Below are 17,103 nucleotides of genomic sequence, written 5' to 3' on the forward strand. Positions count from 1 at the left end.
AATACCAGACAAGCAATCAGGTATTCTACTTTTGTTTTTTTAGTAGACCCCTTTCATCATGGACTCAACTTAATTTGAAAATATACTCTCGATGAATGATTATAGAATATGAAAGATATTTAAGTTTCCTGATATCAAAAAATATATGTTCATAATATCAGCACAAGGATATGTAATATTGCATTTTAGTGCCGAGCAACACCGTAGGATGGCCTTTGTTTTGAGACTAGTTTGGGGCGTAATATTGCACCGTCAATGACCGTGGCAAGATCGAACCCAAAATGAACCATATAAGAAGCAAAGTTCCACCATTTTCTCAAATCGTGTAGTTTGCACCCATTTTCGCGACTTCGAACCCTTCTAGCTCCCTTATTGAACCTTTTTTTCTTAGTGTGTACAATGTCGTAACAAAGAAAAATATATGAGTTTAACAATACTACGAATGAAAAAAAGAAAGAAAATTGAATTAAAACTAAAGTTGCAGGAAAGGGAGGAAACATGCTAAAAAGCTAAGCTTGTATTTTGCAGTCTCCTCGTGGACAAAAAGACTAAATAACATCAAAAGGCAATTAGCTAGACATAATATAAACGGTGCACAAACAAACGAACAGACGGACAAACAAACACAAGCAACCTCTCTTGTAAAGAGAAAGATAGGGAGAGAAAAACAAAACACAGTGAAGGAAAAAGAGGAAAAGAGGAAATTATTTTGAAAGAAGAAACAGAAAGAGACAAGAGGACAGGAAAAAGGCGAGAAAGGAGAAGAGACGAAGGGTCTATACCAGCACATGCGAGGAACATGGTGCGATGGATCACTGAGTTATATGTACATAATGTAGGAAAGTAATAGATAAAAGAAAAGAATGAGTATAACGAATAAAAGAAGAAAGCTCAAAATTAAGGGTAACTAAAATATAACTCATTCAAATATATAGGAATTTATGAACAACTTCTTCAGTTTGAATGTGAATGTATTTAAACTTAGAACTTGCTTCATACTATTATCGAGAGAGTTCCAAAATTTGGGGCCAGTAGAAGAAAATATAGATTTAGCAAACATAGTCCAAGTTAATTGCAAATGAAATGAGTGGATTGCCGGGTAGGATAAAGATGAACAGATCTATTTTTAGTGAACATGGACTCAAACACAAATGGGAGAGAATTATTGGTAAGTTTGTACATAAATTGTCCTAGGTGTAGAAAATACAAATCCTTTACCTTTAAGATTTTGTTTTCTTGAAATAACACATCAGTGTGACTTCTCCACGATTCATGGCAAATAATACGAAGAGCTTTGTTCTGTAACAAAGGTAGTCTTTCCAAATGAGAAGAATGTGTGTTTCCCCAGGCGAGTATACCATAATTCTAATAAGGTAAAATCAGAGATGAATATAACATTAAAAGAACGTTTTTGGGTGAATAGAATTTAACTTTACTTATAACACCTATATTTCTTGAAATAATACGGCTTATGGAATCAATATGTAGATTCCAAGTGAGTTTACGGTCAATAAACCTAAAATTTTGATTGAAGAGACTTCTTCAATAACTGTGTCATTCAGATTAACATTCCTTGGAATAAGCATTATTATCGTATTGTGTCACTTCTTTCTCCATTGAGGGCCCTTTGCATGACTTTGCGTTGGCATTTTTAACGGACTTCGCGCTGCACCACCACGCCACAGCCACCGCCGCGGCCAAGAGAACGACACCGAGGGCACAGGAACAACCGACGATGAGAGCGATATTTGGAGGCTCCGACGTCGGAGAAGGTTCTGTTGTCTCGGCCTCTCCTTCAGACGTCGTTTCGATGTTCCATGGTTCAGTTTGGGTAGGTTGTTGTGGAGTGGGATCTGGGATGTATCGGATGGAGACGGATGCGATGTTGGATTTATCTCCAACGTTATCCGCCTCGTCCCACGCTCTGATAGCAAAGTAGTAGACGATGTCCATCCCACGAGCCGGAAGCTCGATCGTGATCGACTCGGTACTTCCGGCGGGGGAGATCGATGACAGATTACCAACTATGGTTTGGTTCTCGGAGACGATTTGTGCCATGGTGAAATTGTTTTGGATCACGGAGAAGGTGGTTGTGTAGCGGAGCTCGTAGCTGCTTGCTGGAATATGTGAAAGAAAAAAAGGCAAGTTGTATGATCTATAATATAAAACCCTATATGCATGCATTCTTCTTAAGAATATTCAATGCTAATTCGAAAAGGTACTACACTTTGTATTGAGTCAAACTACCATATATGACCCAGCAAACTGAAATAAAGTACAGACACTACCATGACTGCCACACCTGATTTTTGGTCTAATTTAGGACCAACTCGGTGTAGCCTCTCCCACTAGTCCAAGTCAATGTTATTTGACATGCATTCATTGTAATGAACCGATTGATACATCTGGGTCGAAAGGGGCAAATTGGATGAAACGTCCTGTTCAAGGATGTAGGCACCTATTCAACCGGCAGCGTCTCGATCTCAGATTCTCCTGATCAACTGCCCAACAGCTTAACCCTAAAAGGGCCGGGGGGGGGGGGGGGTTGAATCAACACCCCCCCCCCCCCCCCCGACATTTTGCGTGACCAATCTGCCGCGCGAAATTTTTTTGACCGCCCCGCGCTGACTTTTTACTTTTAAGTCTCGCAAATCTTATGACATCATCTCCGCGAAAATCCGACATACCTTTACGACGCTGCACGACCTTTTATACATGCTTGTCAGACCGAAAATGGCTCAAAAACGTGATTTTGTGTACAAAGTCTATGGAAATAGAGTTTTCTCACCTTATTAAAAAAAATGATTATTTTTCACTTTCAACGGCCGAAATCAACTTATCTTAGCATAATCATGCTTGAAATAGGTTTCGTAATAAATTTTGTGGAATAAAAAACGAAAAGAACGAAAGGTCGAAAAACAAAGAAATACATAAGTAATTCATAAAATAATAGAATACATAAGATATTAATAATAATACCAGATTTTTTTCAAGTACATTGTTAGGAATGCTACAAGGAATAATGTCACCAAAAGGTAAGATGCCATTAGCTTTATTTTCTGAATCAGAGCAAAATTTATGATTTCACGCATAATAATCAATATAGAATATAAAAAATGAAAAATTTTCAGGGCGATTGCGCCATCGACGGCCAAGATCTCGGGGGGGGGGGGGGGGTTGAATCAACCCTCCCCTGGCCACAGAACAGGCCAAAAAGCCCGGCCTAGTTAGGGTTAAACCACTTATCATACTGCCCCCACCCCATGACATAATCCCCTTGAAGAGCAGCGCTGACACTGCTGAAGCGGCTACAAACTTGGGAAATTTAAGATCATTTACCATACTGACGATGGTCAGTGTTCCTTACCAGTCCCTTGATCGAGGTCGTCCCCTACAGCGGTCCAAGTCAGAGAGATGGTGCTGTTGGCATAGGAGAAAGACGTGTAGGCAAGATCATGGATTCTAGAGGGCGCTATACTATCAGGTGCGTTGGGCTGATAGTTCGCCACTTCGAACAGACCACCAGATGCAGTGCGCATAAAGGACGGCACGGCTTCTTCCTCTTCCGATGTTACATCTCGTTTTGCTGGGAGGTAGAAGGAGGGTCAAGTACATAGTAATCAAATATGCCATGCAGAGAGAGGTTCCCGTTGAAATTATGGATTATGAGGTGACTGGCATTGCATTATTTTCTGAGGGGTGCAGCCCCTGAAAGAAAACAAGTGTAATGCCAGTCACCGAAGAATCTGTAATTTCAGCTGGTATCTCGAAAAGAATGCATGGCATATTTGATTTTTATCCTTCATCATGAAATTCTCGAAGTAAAATAAAAAAAAGATATGTGTTGGCTAACTAATAAAAAAAAAATACGGAGTGGGCATGAGCACATACAACATTGGTGACATGAACCCTATTAGCCATTTGGATTGCGAGGCTGGCGCGCTACCGACTGAGCCATTATACCACCCTACCATGCCTACCGTCATAACACACCAAGGACAACATCCACTAATATATTATGGCAGTTTGCGAAAAGATCGGTCATGAGGTCTGACGCACGAGTGACGCACTTTTTGTTTCTGTTGTTGTTTTTTGCTTTGTTCTTGCTTTAAGTATTTTTTTTTTTTGGGGGGGGGGGGAGGGGGAGGGTGCCTATGTAAGTGAAGGACCGTATACATAGGGGCGAATACTGATGAGCACAAAATGTAATCTAATAGGTGAAGGAAGAGCAGAATCTCGACCGAAAGGGAGACATACCATGAAGTGTAAACTGTACTGTTTAACGACTCCAAGGAAGAACAGTATTCTGAAAATATGACTGAATTTGGGCTATCCTCCGTATTACTTTGATGCACATGATGATGATACTTTATATATTTTACATGTGCTTTTTTATATGATCCGAAAATGAATGCAAACAAACAAACAAACAAACAAACAAACAAACAAGGGGATAAATTATCTTATTTGCTCACTTTATCTTATGTCCGCCGTAGAATGAATCAATTACACTGCTTCATAACAACTCTGGTACTGGATTTTGTTTTTCTTTTTTCCACAAGCAAATCGGTAGCAGCACAGCTATTTATGATCACACATTGGCATTATAATGCAGCGATTATTTCTAATACTGCGAATTTATTCTATAATTATATTTGTAAATTCATACCCATATAGACAATGTTAAGTATGTAACGCGGACTAACCTATTCCAATGATGGTGTCTCCAGTTTCTACCGATTCGTATCCGACTACATTGACTTTCACGTTGTATCTTCCGTCGGAGGTAAACTGTAAGAAGTACGCAGAGAATACTCCATCCGCCCTCATTAAATCCGATCCTATGAACAAAAACACAAAAAGAACGAATGGATGAACTGAGATGCTAAAGGAGGAACTATCTTCAATTTTAAAATCTTGTACGTCATCAGCAATATTTAATGACATTTGATAGTTGTCTCGCGCAGAAGTTTAAGTCCCTTAAAAAAAAATCAGGGCATAAAAAGAGAACAAAGATTGCATAAAGTCAAATGAAACGCAAACCCTGAAACTTTCGTGTTATAACCACTAGTGGGGCAACGCTGGGTAAAGAATACTGAATAAATGACATGAATAAAAATAAAGTGTAGAACATTTCTTGCGAAACGTTTATTACCGTAAAAATACCAATGCAAATAGGAATTGAATTACACTACAAAATGGTATCATTCGTAATTCAACATAAAAACCGTGAATAAATGTGTAAGCCAACTCAAAATAAGCTCTTTTTGAAAAATCATTACCTACTGCTAGGAGGATGTTATTATCAAATGCTAATTAAACGACAAGTTTTATCAGAGCAATTATTTTCACGTTGATGACCATGATGATTATTAATCAGTAGAAACGGTTGAACCGGTTAAAAATCTATCTTCATTCCGAACAAAACGATCAGAGCGAAGATAGAAGAAATGTTCGGATCTCGAAGATTTGATTTATATATAATTAATATATAAAATTGTTAGTTACTCTAGGCTACATCACTATGATGTCACCACCACACCACACCACACCACATAATCATTATTGCTGTCATATATTCATGATGATGATGATTGTTTTGTTCTTTCTCTGAGATAACATCACTAATCGTCTAAAGATGTAGCATCTCAATGTTAACAGTGTATCATGAGTATTGAGCCTTCCTATCAAACCTGAACCGTTGTCGAGCAATGAGATAGTTGTCTTCGTTCCTTGCTCATCAGTGATGATCGCTTCAACGTCAGCATCGCCAACGGATTCGTAACCCTGCTGAACCTGGGCATAGATTGCCAGCGCTGGCGTAGTAGAAAAATCGATAGCCTGTGGCAAAAAAAGAAAGGACAACAGACAACAAATTGAAAAAAAAAACAAACAAACAAAGTAAAACAAGCAAAACTTTGTGACAAAGGACTTGACAGCAGTCTTTCCTGATGACATGCATTGGGCTTCTGTATGTGAATAGCGTAGGTATCCGGTATTAGAATAGAACGCTTGGAGCAAAACTGACATGCAACGATATTTAGCTTATCCAACAAGAGCTCATTCATAGTTCTTTATAGAACATTTCAAGTAAAATAGCACTCAAGAAACCTCAGCGATGCACTCTGTGAATTATAATTCATTTACTTTAGTACGTAAAGAATTAGGTGTAGATGCAGGTATGTGTCAATAGTCCCTGCTAAATTTTGGTTGGAATTGTTTGATTTTATTTTCCTCTCTGTTGACATAAGCTTGTTCACGGCCACTTTATTCACAGTAGCCATTAATGTCGTCTGTAGATATCCCTAGTCTCAAGTCAGTCATTCCTAGAAACGGGGGGGGGGGGGAGGGGGGGAATAATCCAGTGAAGATTTGGAGCAACTGAAGAAATAATGGATGCTCCAAAGAAACCGCCTCCCTGCTAGAGAAAATTATGTTCATGCTCCCACAACTGGTAAAACTGTACCCTCCACAAGTTTGAAAACAACTAGTTTTGTTGATTTGTTGATTTTTTTTTTCATTGCCTATACTGAAGTGAATGCGATCTAAAGTTACATTTTAGACGACTGTCCTTTTTTAATTTCTAAGCGACTGAACAGAAGCCTAAAACACCTGTGTTCACTCAGTATCTCACCGTAGACCCAAGTATGACTGTCACGGTTACAGGTGAATATTCGCTTGACGCTGGTTTAGACGTCACCGCAACACTTGCGTAAGCCGGACTGGAAGGTTGAGTGTTTATGATTGTCACATTCCACGGACCGGGCTAGAAGCAATATCGTTTTGATAAACGGGAATAAAACAAAGAAATTGTAAAAGCGTGAACATTCTTTTTTTATTAATTTATCATATTTATCATAATAGCATTAAAATGTCATCAACCATTTTACCTAATTGTGCAAAGCACTCTCGGAAAACCACAAAAAATGATTATTATAACTTTTACCTTTTGTTATCAAAAGTAAGAAAGGTAAATGAAAAATCCGTCAAAGCTATCCTGAAGCTGTATTCTGGATTTGTATTACCGGCCTCTTCATGTTCTCCCTTGCTTTGCTTTGCATTATTTTGTTGTGCTATGTATTTAGTTTGTTTGTTCTAAAGAGGTAGCAGATCCAAGCTGATCATTGATCCTGGCCCTCTGGAAAACGCGGGCGGATGAATATAAGATCCCATTCCATAAAACCTTGCCGTCAGTGGCTAATGTCAGAAATCAGTTGTAAACTTCTAGCAGATTTTAGCGAATTTTGGTTTTATGTAATGCGACCAGTGAAATTCGTCCATTTACCACAATGGGGTCGAACACACAAAGTCGGTGGTCACGACCAATCGTTTTGGATACGATCGTGCGTAGTCACTGCAATTAGAGTAACTGAAATCAGAACTAAAGTTCAAGAAGTTGACCTACTGAAAAGACTATACAATAAAACAATGAAAGCCAAGAAAGTTCCATTGATGACGGGTACATTTTACAATGATAAGGTGATAAGCAGTGATATTGTTAATAATCTTACGGGCATTAAATGCAAGCTATAATCTATGCAACGAGATGGCACATTGTACATGTATATCATTTCATTTTTATAGTATAATTTGACCCAAAAATACTTTGTTTGTATTGTAATTTATAACATTTCAGAGGAGTAATCATAGTTTCTAAATGTTTGACGTGATTGGAGAAGGGGTACAATCGTTGGTACCCCCGCCCAGCCCTAGCCTGGTCCACTGCACACTCATGCGCCCAAGGTATTTTTATGAAGAAGGAAGTTATATCTATACTCCCACTCTCACTGACTGCCATGATGATGTACCTCAGCGGATGGCAACGTGACAGAAATGATCCGGTTCGTGGTGTCGGCGTGATATCTCGGATCATTGTGGTCAATCCGAGTACCCTCCCATCCGGTCACCACCGCGGATACTGGATTACTCCCTGTCCACGTAACCGTGAATACCGTGTCGTTGCCCAGGGCGGTGTCGATGATAAGGGGAACGATCTCCTGGTTCTGCTGGATCTGGACGTCAGAGCTGTATATCTTTTTAGACATGATTAAAAATGTGTTAAGGGTCAACTTTGTTGCTTTGGCTTTTGTACGGTGAACATATGTCATACCTGTACAAACGAAGAGCGCGGGAGGGCTCACTTCAATGCTGGTGATTATCTCATTGGCGTATAACACTAAAGACTGTGGTGACCTAATAGTCGCGGAGACGTCTCCTCGCAACTATAGCTTGGTCTAGCGAGAGAATGTAATATCTTCGTGTTTTTTTTTTTTCCGGAGACTTTTATTAGGCTGCAGCTGGTCTCCAAGAAGTCTTTTCGACGTCTCCATTGCGTTTCCGCTTTGGAGACTAATATTGTCAGCGACGTCTGCGAGACGTCTGCCGGTGACGATGTGGATCTTTCGAATCGCAGCGTCATCTTTTTTTTTCTCACTGTGATAGGCCTTTTAATGAGCGAATTCATGTTACCACCTATAAAGAAATTTTAGACCAGCATCTTCTTTTTATAGGTTTCACAGTAAACACACTGAACTCTGAATGCACAACATTCAACAAGGGGGTGTTTCATAAAGCTGTTCGTAAAGTTACGAACAACTTACGAGCGACTGGTGATCAGTTCTTGTGCTGAATTATGGAAGTTCTGATAAGCATTGCACATCACAACTGATCACCAGTCGCTCGTAAGTTGTTCGTAACTTTACGAACAGCTTTATGAAACAGGGCCAAGGTCATATAAGCAAGGATATCATACAGAAGTAATCTGTCCTAAAACATGATTTTAAAGGACAACTTCACCTTCATAAACATGTGGGCTGAATGAATGCAGCAATATTAGTAGAACACATCAGTGAGAGTTTGAGGAAAATCGGAAAATCTGTTCAAACGTTATGCATTTTTGAAGTTTCTGCTCACTCGAGGCTGGATGAGAAGTCTACTATAGCTTGTGATGTCACAATGCGTACAGCGATATAAAGAAAGAATAAAGAAAATTCAACATATTTTCACTTTTCTAGCATAACAAAAGAACACATAACTTCTCTCTTTCAGAAGGCAGGGGGAATAATAATATTACCCTTAACATATGTCAGTAACAAGTTGAAGAAATGCGTACTTTATTCAAAAAGTGAAGTTTTGTGAAATTCTCTTTTAATTTTCTTTATGTTGTTGCACGCACATGACATCATACACTGTAGTAGTCTTCTCATCCAGTAGTGACTGTGCAGATACTTTAAAAATTCATAACTTTTGAACGGATTGTCTAATTTTCCCCAAACTTTCACTGATGTGTTGTAATAATATTATCAATCAATCCACATGTATATGAAGGTGGACTTGTCCTTTAAAATTGTGTGACTGACATGATGCATTATCATTATTATGTGAAACATACAAGCTAGTGTAACACTGGAAAGGCACACAAAAGGAGAGCAACCACCCCCCCCCCCCAAAAAAAAAAAAAAAAAATAACACCCCATTGCATTCAAGCAAATGAACTTGATACGACAGAAGGTCTTTTACCTGTACGGGAGTGGTTTGCCCAGCAACACTACTTGGGCGGCTGGTGATAGTGCTCTGAAAGGCCTGAATAAGACAGTTCCCGCTGTCAGTATCGATACAATGATCTGATATTCCGAGTGTTATATCGGCTAGCATCCTCATATCGGTATCTGCAGAGCTACTGATCGTGATGGTATCGATGATAACTCCAGATGATTCGATTAACTGTCTGTTGTCTTCTACGTAGTTGCTACCATCAAGTCCGTCCCCGAGAATCAGAAGATAGCCGCCAGGAGAATACTCGCCTAGTACCTTGTATAGGTTATAAGAGAATCTAATAATTAATGAATATGCTTGCATTGACTTAGGCTTTTGTTTATATTGATTGACAACAGACTAACTGATTATTGTATTTCTTAAACTTTGTTTCAAACCCTTCACAATTTCCACCTAATTTGTGCTTGTAGATCACGTCTGCATGGATTATAGCATGATTCAAGAGTTTTGCTAATTCCACAATAATGCTCTACCGGGCCACCAGTAAGGGTCGTCTTGCGGGCCTTTTGCAGCAGAAATTGTCAGATGTCAGATATTTTTTAATGAATTATGATTATGCAATTATCAGTCCTTTAATTGTATTTTTTTATATTGTATGATTTTCAGTAGAGAATTAGATTGTGTTACTTATAAATCTGATTTTCTTTCTTTGTTTTGATTATTGTTATGCGCAGTTGAGTATATATGCTTCATAGAAACTGCGCAATATAAATCCACAATTACTATTATTATTATTATCATTATTGTTATTATTATTATTATTATTATTATTATTAGTCTTGGCGCAAACGTCTTTACGACCAACGCCTGCAAACTTAGGGCCCCTTTTGGAGCGTCTGGCGGGCCCTTTGCAGCAGATTGTTTGTTTGTTTGTTTGTTTGTTTGTCTGGCAGGGGCCATTCGGTACTCAGTAGGGTGGCATGGCCTCTTGAGTTTCTACTTGGTTTGATGTGGCACCAAGAATGTTTAAGCTAGGGCCATTTTTTGGCCACTTTAGAGGGCCCTGGGGCCAACTTGCAGCAGAAACGACACGGCAGACATATCCATATCTGGTAGGTCACCCTCTGTAAGCCCCACTACTCATATATTGGTACCTCGTTCGTATAATCAAAACCCTCTGGGCTGCCGCTCTATATGGAAAGGCTGAAAGACTCGATCCTCTGTACTTTCTACTTCTCTCAGCCTTTTGACAAAATATTGAAAAGAATCTTAAAGCAGGAATCGAAGAGACATTCAAGTACAATATCATATCCACAATGACATGGGCTGCAGAGGTTAATACATGTACCTCAATGCCCTTTTGTATTCCACGGCTGATCGATGTACCGCCCCCACTGGATGGAGGCAGTGAATTCACAAGGCTTTCCCGCGTTTGGTCGTCGACGATTGGTGTGAGTTCAGCGCCCTCATATGCATAGCTGTCGAAGTACACGATGCCCAGCTGACTCTTTAGCGGAATGATATTTCGAATGTATTCGGTTGATGCTGATATCACTTTAGTAAAACGTTCGTTCGTCTACCGCAGATGAAAAGACAACAGAGGGAAGAATTCAGAAGAATGTATCTCCAAAGGATTTCTACCGCGCACGCACACACGCACACACACACACACACACACACACACACACATACACCCTATACACATACACGCCCACACACATACTTCTTTGTTTTTGTCGATCTTTCATTTTTCCGTCTTTTTTTTTTCCATATCAACAATTTATACAAATTAATTCATGGCAAGATAACACAAATTTCATTATAACAACATGAATCCCTTATTGTCATTATCATGAATGAAAAAGAAAGAATTTTGTATGTAAAAGGAAAAGAAACAAACACATCTAACAGAAGGGAGCAAGACATCCCCCTCCCACCCAACCCCATATCCGTGAACCCACTCACAATCTCACGTAATCAAATGCTTAAATTACAAAATTACAGTGCTGATACTGTCAGGGAACTATCAATTATGGGTGTGTAAGAAAGTAGAAAAAAACACACAAACAACAACGAAATCCAAACAATTACATCCTACACTCTGCCAGACAAAATGATAATAAAAAAGTTCAATAAAAACAAAATACTACACTTAAATTCCCTAAATATCTAACTCTTCCCATTTCAATAAATGTAGCCCTATGTTTTAATCGCTAATTCCTTTTCTTGATATTTACAGTCTATAATCATCATTAAATTTTTGTCCATTGAAGGAAGCACTCCTTTTGATCTGGAAGATATAACATATGTTGTTACTAAAACAAACTAATTGCACATTTTTATTCTACGATAATTTCCTTGGATTCCCATTAAAAAATGCCAGTCACTCATGTCTATTTCCCTCAAATCTAATCTATATATAACATTTCTTGCCAAATTCTTTGAACTTGCCCACAAAACAGAAATATATGTCAATACTTCCTCTCCTCCTTTTTACAAAAGGAAGATCATCATCAGATGCAAGTCCAAATCTATAACGGTGCTCTTTAGTATATAAGGCACCATGTGGTGACTTGCATTGAAATTCCCTATTTATACGACAAATTATGTCTCATTCTCAAAAAAATTATTTCCTTAATTTCTTCCTTACCAATTAAAAATATTGAATGCATCATTCTCGTATATGTAAATGATAATCTTCCTGAAATTGTCTAATAAAATAATCATACATTTTCTTAGAATTCAAATCAGACAATGTGCCTATTTAACCCACATTTTTAATCTAAAATTAAAATTATGAACGTCAACCTGCATATGGTCTCATTTTCCAATCATTTGGAATAAGTTTAAACATATCATTAATAATTTCCAATAATCCATTGCTTTCCATACGAAGATTCCAAAAATAAAAATGCGGTTTCATATGTACTACTAATTCCATACAGTGTAATTATAATCTACCTGAATAATCACCTTCTTTAATAAATCCTAATGAAATATCATTTATTTCATATACAAATATGTCTATTGTTAAAAAGAATAGGGTTATTTTTATTATCTTCAATATGTCTACATTTATCCATTTCCTGCCAAACTTTTAGGATTTCCTTATAAAAAGAGCCAAATTTTTCATATTCATTTTATCAAAATCATAATCACACACAAAAAATGAGCCTTCCCCAAAATTTCCTGCCGAAATAATCACATGAAGTCTTCCATCCTCATTAGCTTTCTCCATAAAGTAAACGCTACATAACTCTTTGAGCGTAATCAAATGTTTCATAGTTTGTTATTCTCATCTCTCCAAACTCATAATCTTGATACAAAATCTTCCACTTTATTCTATCCTTCCCATCCCATATTCAATTACAAGATATGCGTTCTACCTCCTCTAGAATATTTTCTTTTTATATTTTTGAACAGTAATGAGAGAGGAAACGATATTAAGCTTGGATAAAATATAAGTCTTAAACAGTTGCACTTTACCCTTGATAGTAAGATCCTTCAGAATCTGTTTCCACCATCCCACAAGTCTTTTTATTGTACTAAATATCTCTTTATAATTTAAGTCATCTTTCCGTTTCAAATTTAGTGCAGAAAATAGCCCTAATATTTTCATGTCTTTCGCTACATTCCCAAGAACTGAACTCCAAATTTTTCAGTTTCTTTACCCAACCATACAAAATTTGTTTTTATCTTGCTTCTGTTAACTTGATAACTCCCCATATCAAAAGCCTCATTCAAAGCCCTCACCAATATTCCTCCCAATTAAGCCGGCCAGAATGTACAATAAAGTTCATTTCCACGAGATTTATTACATTGTAATTCTTTTAAAGCATTGCAACATTATGCATTTGTTATTTTACCTTCAATAAAAACTTTACTGTCTCCTCTTAATTTTTGCATATCTTTAAAAGATCCACATTGATTCATATATACATAATTTTCTTTTGAATCTTGTAATTTTTTTCAATAAAAATTCCTTATTATTTTGATATCTTATTTTCATCTTTTATGATATTCATATCATAAAATTTCACAAATTACACTTCTCTTTTCATTAGTTTTTAAAAGCTGATCAAAATTCTCTATATTCTTTTCCCCTTCTTCAGACCATGGTGCTCAAGATCTCACCTTAACCCCTTGAGCACAAAGTCATATGATTTTTCTTATTCCTTCTTCTTCTCATCAATCTTATCACTTACATACACCCCATACACATACACACCCACACACATAAACCCCCTTAAACATGCACCCAACATACACATTTACATACAAACATGCACACAAATTGAATGTGTTGTCTTCCACATTGATGTTGTCTTTGCGATAGGATCCTATGATAAGCCACGTGATATCCGTGCGTGTATACGTAACTGGAGGCGTTTATTTGCATACCCTACACGTCATCGTTTCCTTTCGCAAGAAACTACCCAAACATATCGGTTTATTAGTAGCATGCAAGATTAAATTTGTTAGTTCAAACTTTTTTTTTGTGGAATTTTGATTTCAAATAGTTCCTGAAAGCAGCATGACTAGCACAAATCTAACCACATCTACACAAAGAATTCTTGGTACATTGAATGAATTGATTTATTAATGAAATAGTTTATAATTAGTAATTAATTGATTTAATCAATAATTAATCAAGTTTAATTTATTAGTTTTACTTACTTAATCATTTGATTTATTAATGAGATTATCAATCAATCAATCGATGAAGCTATTCATCTTTGATTCATTTTTTTCCTTTCCTTCCTTCCTTCCTTCATAATAATTCCACTCGTATATCTCATACAAATATCATCCGCGACCGGATAAGTGATTGATTGATTGTCTACTGAATCTAATCTGTTTCTTTCCTCCTTCCCTCCTTTCTTCTATTTGTGGTCATTCATTGATCCATCCGTGTTTAGTTACATTTTCGTCAACTTCACTGCGCAACACTCACCGACATGCTGCCACTTTTGTCGAGAATGAGAACAACGCTGCGAGACAGCGGAGCTTGGATGACGGTAAAGATGGGTGTAGTGTTCGTCACCACCTGTGTACCGTTGTCGAAATCGCTAGTTTTTTCCCTCATCACCGTCCAGGCGGCGAGGTTTCCGCATCGCTTGTTTTGAAGATTTAACGCCTCCGCGTTGTGGAAATTTGGACTCTCTGGATCATCGTCGCAAAATTCGTTAATCTAAGGTAGTGGTAAAAGTAGAAGTAGTAATAATAGTAATAGTAGTAATAGTAGTAGTCGTCATTGTCGTCGTAGTCGTAAAAGTAGTAGTAGTAATCAGAGAGTAATAGTTTTAGTAGTAGCAGTAATAGTAGTAGTAGTAGTATAGTACGCCAAGTAGTAGTAGTAGTATCAGTAAGAACAATATTGAATAATTAGTGGCGTAGTAATACCATATGATTGTCATTCATAAACATGTTTATGCAAATCTTCATAGGGGCTTGGTCATTAGAACTGGAAGAAGATTATCAACTATTCTTGGGCCATTTTACATTATTTTCAAGAGCTTCTACAGATACAAGTATTCGAGTAGTCAACTTTGAAAAAGAATACGAAAGAAAAGAGAGGGGGAAACGTGAGAGAGGATGTGGAGGGGCACAACAGTGATGAAACAAATGTTTATGAGCAAAGTAACAATCAGCCGATACTGGAAGGCTCTAGGTGAGTAGCTCCTTGGAAAAAAAACAAGCAAACAAAAAACTTGACCTATGAGATACGCGTATGGTCATTTGAACATCAGTCCCTCTTAGCATAGGCCCTATACGGCAATGTGTCATAATAGTTGATTCAATGATGTTGACTCTGCTGTTACTAAATCAGTTGACTCTGCTGTTACTAAATCAGTGAGACTCATTATGTAATCTGGGTATAAAATTTTTGTCATAATACAATGCGTTGTTGTGTGTATATGTGTTTTAGGTTTATGTTCGTGGGTTTAGGGCTGAATAGGGGCGGTTTGGATGGCATTGAATTTTGATCCGGAGGAGAGGATAATGATAAATTGGAATGATTGTATCGTATGATTAAAGGCATAATTTAACATTTGCAAATAAAACAAAAACTCAGCATTAGTGCTTTAAAGTGGTTCTAAAATGCGAGTATGGGATAGAAACAACCACTGTAAGAATTTGTATCCGTATAATCGATGTTAAGTATTGTCAAATGCACAGAATTCAATTCAATTCAATTCAAACTTTATTTCATTTTCCGAGAACATAAACATTTCACTTTCTTTGGTAACAGAGAATAAGGTTACATAATTTTAATCCAAATGTGAGCAATAGTTATGATAAAAATGTTTCTAGACTAAACCGTCTACAGTTATGTTTCATCGAAAAATAATACTGATATCTCCTTATATTTTAAGCTTTATTGAGAAAATTTTAAATGGTATAGGATGTTTTGTGGTACAACAGTCCTACACAAATGCATCAAATGTCATATCTTGAAACATTTTTAAATCACTTCTCCCAAAGGCAAACAGGACCTTTTTTTAGAATACTGTGATTTGTCTTTTTTAAGAGGGAGGCTGACAGGTATTCTATAGAAATATTTCATATTCTAGTTGTATAATGAGTTATTTGTATAATTATGTACTCTCTTAAAGGAGGAATATGAGTTATAATGTTTACACACTCAAGTGAATGATTTATAATGCATATCATTTTAGTGGAATGCACATTACCCATGTATAGTTTTGTTAAATTGTTGGATTTGAATTGATATATCATCATTGTTGATTTAACAGTGAGAGAATATGGCTGTAAATACTGCAATTTGTCTGAAATTGTGTTTATATGTCAGTGTTTTGAATCTAAAACGGTTTGTTTATTTTATTTCATTTTATTTCATTTTATTTCATTTCATTTCATTTCATTCATTCATCTATTTAAGCACGGCAATATACTTTAGTTCGGAGACTGTTATTGCGCAGGTCCATGTGGATACTGTAACATCAATATACATGTATCAGCAATGGAAAACTTGTTCATGTATGTATGTTTTTTTTTTTGAGAATTAAATCAATCAATATCAGTGAAATACAGAATATGCAATGCAATTTATTAGAAAGAGCCCTATGTCTTACTCATTTTCTTCCTCTGATAAGTTGCCTCTTGACAATTTTTGTGCTCTTGCAAATAATGCCAGGCCCTCCTGTCCATCCAATCATGAACACATATGCCTACTACACAAAAACTATCTGGATAAAGCATTCTTTCAAATCATGTATGATAATCATTCATTCACCACGTTCATGGCTGGTATTTAGAATAAATGGCGGTTTTCTGAGTGTAAATAAGAAATACATGAGAATATTGAAATACGGGGAGCTCACTAGCAGATGTGCACTCACGGTAGGAATATGAAAATCTTTGGTTCCGAAAAGAAGTGATGACGTAGCAGTCTGTCCGCCAATAGGGACGAAGCGACACTCAGATGAATATCCCATGTTGTTGCCAGTTCCATAGTTGCATGGAGTATCGTCCGGCCACATTATCTCGCCCTCTATATTCGCCGAACAACTCGTCCCGACAGAACGGCCACCGGCATCGTACGCCGGCTCAACGCCAGCTTCGCTGAGCGCAGCGTCGTAATGT

At 37.3% G+C, this 17,103-nt stretch overlaps 1 protein-coding gene across 2 annotated transcripts; it reads right to left on the bottom strand.

Moving 5' to 3' along the window:
* Positions 1–442: 442 nt before the first annotated feature.
* Positions 443–16,955, bottom strand: LOC139730534 (calcium-activated chloride channel regulator 1-like). Of its 2 annotated transcripts, none has more exons than XM_071641397.1 (10): positions 16,860–16,955; positions 14,450–14,686; positions 10,844–11,002; positions 9,520–9,810; positions 7,809–8,033; positions 6,635–6,766; positions 5,694–5,841; positions 4,707–4,841; positions 3,368–3,586; positions 443–2,117 (listed from the first exon to the last, which is right to left on the bottom strand). In XM_071641397.1, the coding sequence occupies exons 1-10, from the start codon at positions 16,953–16,955 to the stop codon at positions 1,564–1,566; spliced, it is 2,196 nt and encodes a 731-aa protein (XP_071497498.1). In that variant the 3' UTR covers positions 443–1,563. The 2 variants fall into 2 exon arrangements, with proteins under 2 accessions (XP_071497498.1, XP_071497493.1); XM_071641392.1 differs by having other exon boundaries at positions 10,844–11,071.
* Positions 16,956–17,103: the final 148 nt, after the last annotated feature.

Source organism: Diadema antillarum, unplaced genomic scaffold (genome assembly GCF_040938485.1).
Source record: "Diadema antillarum isolate AM-2024a unplaced genomic scaffold, OU_Dant_1.0 scf00000022, whole genome shotgun sequence".
NCBI classification, from domain to species: Eukaryota; Metazoa; Echinodermata; class Echinoidea; order Diadematoida; family Diadematidae; genus Diadema; species Diadema antillarum.

Excerpts from the sequence above, each read along its gene's own strand:
- LOC139730534 (XM_071641392.1), bottom strand. The coding sequence starts at position 16,955 with ATGGGATATTCATCTGAGTGTCGCTTCGTCCCTATTGGCGGACAGACT. Across the intron at positions 14,687-16,859 it reads AAGATTTTCATATTCCTACC|ATTAACGAATTTTGCGACGA; the intron begins GTGAGTGCACAT and ends CCACTACCTTAG. Across the intron at positions 8,034-9,519 it reads GGCAAACCACTCCCGTACAG|ATATACAGCTCTGACGTCCA; the intron begins GTAAAAGACCTT and ends ATGTCTAAAAAG.